Source organism: Chenopodium quinoa, unplaced genomic scaffold, assembly GCF_001683475.1.
Source record: "Chenopodium quinoa cultivar QQ74 unplaced genomic scaffold, ASM168347v1, whole genome shotgun sequence".
Classification (NCBI taxonomy): Eukaryota; Viridiplantae; Streptophyta; class Magnoliopsida; order Caryophyllales; family Amaranthaceae; genus Chenopodium; species Chenopodium quinoa.
This window is the reverse complement of record NW_018745000.1, coordinates 300,926-308,651: the sequence shown is the minus strand read 5'-3', so window position 1 is coordinate 308,651 and position 7,726 is coordinate 300,926. Positions and strand designations below refer to the sequence as shown.

The following is a 7,726-nucleotide window of genomic DNA, read 5'->3' as shown; positions in this document are numbered from 1 at the left end:
CCTTAATATATTTTTGCTGATGAATCATAATTCCCTCTTCAGTTTGCTTAATTTGCAAACCAAGAAAGAAATTTAATTCTCCAATCATGCTCATTTCAAATTCCCCACTCATAAGGTCAGCAAAATACTTGCACATATATTCGTTAGTTGCACCAAATAAAATATCATCAACATAAATTTGTACAACTAAGATATCAGTTCCATTTGACTTTAAAAACAATGTTTTATCAATTTTGCCACGTTTAAAACCATTAGCCAAAAGGAACTTAGATAATCTTTCATACCATGCTCTAAGAGCTTGCTTTAACCCATAAAGAGCCTTGTCAAGCTTATAGACATGGTTTGGGAACTCTGGATTTTCAAATCCAGGAGGTTGTTCCACATAGACTTCCTCATTTAAGTATCCATTTAAGAATGCACATTTGACATCCATCTGGTACAGCCTAAAACCCATATAAGCAGCAAAAGAAATAATAAAACGAATAGCTTCTAACCTGGCTACAGGTGCAAATGTTTCTTCATAGTCAACTCCTTCTTGCTGGTTGAAACCTTGTACAACTAGTCTAGCTTTGTTCATGACAATAATACCATGTACATCTAGTTTGTTTCTGAATACCCATTTTAGTCCAATGGACTTCTTGTCTTTAAGTCTAGGTTCCAGATGCCAAAATTTATATCTTTCAAATTCATTTAGTTCAGCTTGCATAACATTAATCCAGTCTGCTTCAGTTAAAGCCTCAACATAATTTTTAGGTTCCATGGAAGAAAGGAATGCATTGAATGCACAGAAAATCCTAAGCTGAGATCTGGTTTGAGTTCCTTTTGTGATGTCACACATGATTGTGTCAACTGGATGAGATTTCTGATATTTCCAGGGCCTTGGAGTGAAATCTTTGATTGGATACATCCTCTCTTCATTATTGTTGACTGGTTCTTCTATAGGAACTTGATTCTGGAACTCAGGTTGAACTTCTTCAGGAGTTTCCACATTTTGGCCTTCATTATGATTTTCAATCTGTTCTTGAAGTTGAGTTCCTGGTGCATTCTCCAACTCTGGTTGAACATTTGCTTCAGGATTTGTTACTTCTGCAGTTTCAAAAGGCTGCTTCTTGCAGTGATACTGATTCCTCAAATGGATTTTGCTTACGTACAAGTCCAATCTCGAAATCATCATCACAATCCTGTACATCAACCAAATTTTCAGTCTCATCAAATATAATATGTACAGACTCCTCAACACACATTGTTCTTTTATTATAAACTCTATAAGCTTTACTATTTGAGGCGTATCCTAAGAAAACTGCCTCATCACTACGTTCATCAAACTTTCCCAAGTTCCTTTTACCATTATTGTGAACAAAACATTTGCAACCAAAAGATCTAAAGTAAGAAATATTAGGTTTTCTCCCTTTCATAAGTTCATAAGGAGTTTTGTTAGTGATGGCCCTAACAGATACACTGTTGAGTATATAACATGAAGTGTTCACTGCCTCAGTCCAGAAATTCCTAGGCAGCTTGCTTGATATCAGCATTGTCCTTGCCATGTCTTCAAGACTCCTATTCTTGCGTTCCACTACTCCATTTTGTTGTGGAGCTCTTGGGGCAGAGAAATTGTGATCCATACCATACTCATCACAAAATTCATCAAATTTTGAATTCTCAAATTCTGATCCATGGTCAGATCTAAGATGTATCAACTGATTACCTGTTCTTCTCTGTTCTTTCACAACAAAAGCAACAAACTCATCAAACGTTTCATCCTTGCTTACAAGAAAGAAAACCCAAGTGAACCTTGAAAAATCATCAACAATAACCATTACATATTTCTTACCACTTCTACTTTGCATTCTCATTGGACCACAAAGATCCATATGAATGAGTTCCAAAGGTCTTTTGGTACTTACCATCTTTTTGGACTTGAAGGAAATTCGGGTCTGTTTACCTTTAGCACAAGCTTCACACACTTTATCATACAGGAACTTAATGCAAGGAAGTCCTTCACTAAGTTCTTAGATCTTAGTTTATCAAGTAAAGAAAAGCTTGCATGGTCAAACCTTTTGTGCCACAACAGAGGATCATCCTCAATAACACTAAGACATGTTAAACTGTTGTTAGGAACCTCGTTAAGATCCACAACATATGTGTTCCCTTTACGAGTTCCTTCTAAAATTATGTCCCCAGTGTCATTGTGGATGATTCTACACTTGTTTGAAGTAAAGCTAACAGAGTTACCTTTGTCACAAAACTGTGAAATACTTAACAAATTGTGCTTGAGGCCCTCGACCAAAAATACATTATCAATAGCATGGGAACGTGACCTTCCTATCTTGCCAATAGCAATATCACCTTTCATATTATCACCAAAGGTAACAGTTCCACAATAGTAGGCATCCAGTGAGAGAAATCTAGTTTTATCTCCAGTCATGTGCTTAGCACAACCACTGTCGAGGTACCAAGTGTTGTTCCCCCTCACTGGAACCTGCAAGAAGAATTAAACGTTAGAGTCAGGAACCCAGGTTTCCTTGGGTTCCTGTGTAACATGGGTTAATTCATTTTTCTTTACCCAGATTTGTTTTACATGTTTGATATTCTTCTGAGTACTTTGTTCTTTCTTAGGACACTTAGCTTGCTTATGCCCTGTATTGCCACAGAAATAACAAACAATGCTACTAGGCAAGTTGACATACTTCTTTTCTTTCTAGAACTTCTTTTTAAAACCTAAACCTTCAGTATTCTTAGTTTGAGCCTTAGTGATCCATTCAGGAACTCTATACTCCATTGGTTGCTTACCTTTCCTAGCCCTCTCAAGTTCCCCCTCAAGACGTGCCTTATCCGTTTTTAACTCTTCCAACTAATGTTTTAATTTTTCAAAATTCGGATAATCAATAGGTGGAGGAACTTCAGAGTTAGGAGTATCAATAGTAAGTTTTAACAAAGACAATTCCACATTCAAGAGTATGTTATTTTGTTTGAGGTTCTCAATGGTGTCTTTTAAAATTTTATTATCATCAAACAGACTGAAGAACCTGTATTGAATATCAAACTTCATGTTATCAACCCATTCACTGTTCTCTTTGAAAGTTGCTAAAGCTTTATCACTTTGCTGTTTGGATATATGCAATTCCTTTAAATCTTATAGAATTTCCAAAACAGTATTTATTAGATTCTCTTTAGACAGATGTTTTAATTGGTTATAAGAGAACTATACCTCAGACTTAAGCTCCTTTAGCTTGGCAAATTCATCAGTTTTTGCCATTAAACATAAATGAGCAGTTTCTTCTTATGGTTTATCCTCCTCTTCTTCTTCTGAATCTGTATCTCCCCAAGCAGCAAGCATGTCTTTCTTAACGTTGTCCTTGGTGAAGTAAGGCTTGTAGACTCTTGACTCCTTGGATTTCTTCTTGCCTTTAGTCTTTCCTTTCTATCCATCCTGAACAGGACAATCTTTGATAAAATGATCCTTTGATCCACACTTGAAACACGTTGTGTTTCTGGAACTTGTATACTTCTTGTTCCTGTCAAACTTCCTATTGTTCATCATCTTCTTAAATTTCCTCACTAGCATAGCCATCTCTTCTTCATCAACTTCAGATCCTTTTGAGTCTTCAGCCTTGAGTGCCAAACCTTTATTTCTAGAACTTTCAGTGTTGAAACTCAGATGAAGTTCATGAGTCATCAATGATCCAGGTAGTTGTTCCATATTGAACTTAGTAAAGTCCTTAGCTTCCTGTATGGCAGTAACCTTGGATCTCCAACGTTCATCTTGTGGTAGGCTTCTTAAGATCTTCCTTGCCTGTTCATTAATAGGAATTTGCCTGCCAAGGGAATTCAGTTCATTAATAATATCATTGAATCTAGTAAACATCTCTTCTATGGTCTCTTTGGATTGCATTTCAAACCTTTCATACCTAGACATCAATAAATCTATTTTAGAACGTTTTACCTCGTTAGTACCTTCATGAGTTACCTGTAACAAATCCCAAATCTGTTTAGCAGACTTGCATCCCATGATACGATTATGTTCATGGGGTCCAAGTCCACAGTGCAGATACTTTATAGCTAAAACGTTCATTTCAAGTTTCAGATAATCTTTATCATAATCAGAAATAGATTTAGAAACTACCTCATGCTTCTCATTGGTTTGAGTTATTTCAAAATCACCAGTTTCAATTACACGCCAAACCTGGTAATTTTCGGCCTTGATGAATATCTCCATCCTGTTCTTCAAGTAGGCATAAAACTTACCCTTGAACATAGGTGGTCGTTGGGTAGAGTACCCTTCTTCAAGTTTCTCCTTGTAATTCATCTCTCCAGGAACTTACTCAGCAAAATTATCTGCTTGCACGTGAGAACCGTGCTCTGATACCAATTGTTAATTGAGATGAACACTACAAGAGGGGGGGTGAATTGTAGTTGAGTTCCTAAATAATAATTTTACAAATATAAAACAGAACAAAATAGAAACTTGCGATGCACACAGATTTTACGAGGAAACCTTCTAGTACCCAACTAGAATTAAAACCTCGACCCTACCTTAGGAAATTCAAACACAAATAATTCCACTATAATAGGGCAAACACCAAGTTACAACCTATTATAATTCAGCCACTACTCTCAAGTTCTAGAATGAACTTTCTACAGAACAACACCTTGTTCTACCCAGTTTGAGTCCCACACTCAAACTCACTCGTACTCCCTAAGTACAGATCTTCCCCCTTCTCACCAGAAGCTCTCTCTTTATGCAATGATAAAAATACTCTCACCCTAATAAACCCGAAACCAAATACAAGAATTAACACCTAGTATATGATCGGCAAGCTATGCATGAAACTCGAAACTAATATGACAGTATGATAAGCTTGGCAAACTTACACAACTATAGCTTTGTAAATTCTTCACGCATTAAACTCACAAAAACATAGGCTCATGTTATTCTCTACTATTTATACGAGTATTACCTGTATAAACAATAGGTTTACATAAAGATAAATAAGTAAAACTTAACTTATCTTAAAACACGGTTTTTTAATTAAATCCTTTGAAGAAAATCTTTTCAGAAAATAAGATAGAAATATTTAATTAAAAAGCATAATATCTTTTTAACAAACTGATTTCAAAAGATAAATATTTATTGAAAATCTTTTTCCGATTTTTATCTTTTATCTTTTCCGATTTTAATTTATTTGCCAAGCTAACTGTCACGCTTCTAATAAGTTTCATGCATATCCTACTTAACATATTTAACAATGAATCTATAAGATAAAATCTTAACTAAAACATTGTTGCGCTGTACTCTTGTTCTGGTAGGTTTACTTGGACTCCACGCTTACTAAGTTCCTCCAAATATCTTAGTCAGCAATCTTCAAGTTCCTGTGAGGGAACTCAGCTCCTGTTAGGAAACTCTTCTTTTATATTGAATAACTTTCTTGATAAAGAACTCCTTCAAGTCTTCTCAGCTTTAGTTACTTCTTCCATCTCCAAGATCAATTTCACATAGGCTGCACAAACACTTGAAAAGTCTTTATGAGATGAGTTTGCTGTAACTTAAGTTCCTCATCATCAAAACCTTTAAACATCAACATCTATTGCTTGTCATATATTTATCAGGTTCCTTATATACATATGTGACATTGCTCAGGTTACTTGTATCCTTTTCTAAGAATAACTTTTTCTTTCTATGCACAACTTAACAAACACGTTAGATAGATAGTCATCATTAGTTTACCATCAACAAAACCTAATTACTCAACACCAGTCTAGTGGCTGGACATTGCTGTATGCCGCCTTACATCCGAAGAGGGCCGACTGCATGAAATGAGGAGAATACGGGCCGTAGACCATAGGTGGTACGTACGGTGCATTCCCAATCATCTGAGGGCCAAAATCGGCGGTATTACCGCCTGTATGACTGTCATGCAAGGATTGTAGATTCCTTGCAGATGTATTCTTAAAGCTGTCTGGAAAGCTTGAAGTGGAAGCTAACTCAGACAATTGTTGATTCCTCTTGCAAGTGATGATCTCCAGGGCATCAAGAGTTGATTTTTTGATTCCCACCGGTTGTTCACTCTGGCGGTTATTGTTGGTATTCCTCTTAGGTAGAAGAATCTTGGACCAGTCAAGGGTTCGGCTGCCTTCTCCTTTGGATGCGGAGTTGGCTGCCTATCTCTGACTAGCTTCATTTTTCTTGAGTAGTCATCCTTGCCAATTGACCCATACTTGGGCCAACCCGGCTCTTGGTGATCAGATCCTTGATTTCACCCTTGAAACTAGTCATGAATTTCATGAGTTCGTCTTGAGTGACTGGAGCATATCCACTGGCCGTATAGGTTTCCCCTTCCGGCTGACCAAGAGGTTAACTTGTACCCTCTTGGCTTGCACCCCGCTCCAAAGTGTCCCTGGGCCGGATGTGCTTGGTTATCAGAGAGCCATCATTGGCGTTATAGGTTTCGACCTAAGGATCATCGTCCTCTTGGTCAGCAAAGACCTCCGGTTGGTCTATTTGATGCTTATGAGGTGGTACAGACTCTTGAACCATCCTTGAGGTACTCTCCCCATAGACGGCGCCAAATGTTTTGGGTGTTTTTGTCCCTCGAGAGAGTTACGTCACAAAAATTGGTCCGGCTCGAGCTGCACCTGCAAAACAAAGGAGACTCCGGTTGTAGGAGCTCCGCCTTCGACGATCAAGTTAGTAACTTGAAAGAGAATAAAGGGTGCGGAAATTTAGGTGGGTATCTTCTTGGATTCCAAGCTCAGGGGTTTCTCTAATGTGAGAGAAAGTAGGTGTAATAAATGATTGATTGTCCCCAAAATGGGGAAATATCTCCCTATTTATAGGGTCGTTGGAAGGTGTGCCCCTATCTAGGTCACTTGACCTAGATTTTAGTGGGTTGCGCCGTTTTACAGCGCTTCTTGGGAATTAGGCCCTTGAAGGCCGCAACTTCAGAAGATATCTGAAGGGGACACATGTCAGATGGCTATTGGGCCACTTTGACCATCCTGGGTTTGACACGTGGCCTTCTCTTATTGGTCCACATGTCTAGGGTATTTTTACCCTAAATAAGATACATTTTCCGGAGCACGCTTGCGGCCTTCAGGATCCTGCGACCACCTAGAGCAACGGGTGCGCATTTTTTTTCTTATCCTGTTGTCAGGGACCTTTTCTCCTGACAGAGGTAGTCGAGTGCTACTCTACTACCTGCTTGCTGTTCGCGACCTTGCTTCAGTCGGGTCGTATGATTGGGCCAGCCTGGCCTATGCGGACTTCCTAGTTGGACTGCGACTTTCTAGTCGTCATAACTCCTTCAAGGGAGACATCGCACTTTCCACCTTTTGGAGAGTCGTAAAGGTACACTTTATTCCCTTTTAAAGTTAGCTCTAGACCTATTTTAGCATCTGTTGGCATTTCTTTGTTTTCGTAGATCTGATTCTATGAGTAATTTACACCTCTTACGCCGGCGAGACCTTCATCCTGCGAGCTCCCTGTTGCTGCCAGTTGGGGAGGTCGTCACAGTGCAAATGTCACTTCTAGGCGCATTTGAGAGTCTATCCTCTCGGTATTTTTTTCAGTTACTCGCTTTTTAGTCCTTTTAAAAGGATTTTATCTTATGAGTATGCATTTTGTAGGAACCGACTGTAGAGTTTCGGCCGTGGGCCGATTTTGACGTTCCTACGCTTGCTGCGCAATACACTACTCAGCGTCGCTATTTCCAGGGGATGTATAGTGTTG

At 38.5% G+C, this 7,726-nt stretch overlaps 1 protein-coding gene across 1 annotated transcript; it reads right to left on the bottom strand.

Moving 5' to 3' along the window:
* Nucleotides 1-408: 408 nt before the first annotated feature.
* Nucleotides 409-2,353, bottom strand: LOC110707465. Its single transcript, XM_021885477.1, has 3 exons — nucleotides 1,905-2,353; nucleotides 495-1,181; nucleotides 409-433 (listed from the first exon to the last, which is right to left on the bottom strand). The coding sequence occupies exons 1-3, from the start codon at nucleotides 2,351-2,353 to the stop codon at nucleotides 409-411; spliced, it is 1,161 nt and encodes a 386-aa protein (XP_021741169.1).
* Nucleotides 2,354-7,726: the final 5,373 nt, after the last annotated feature.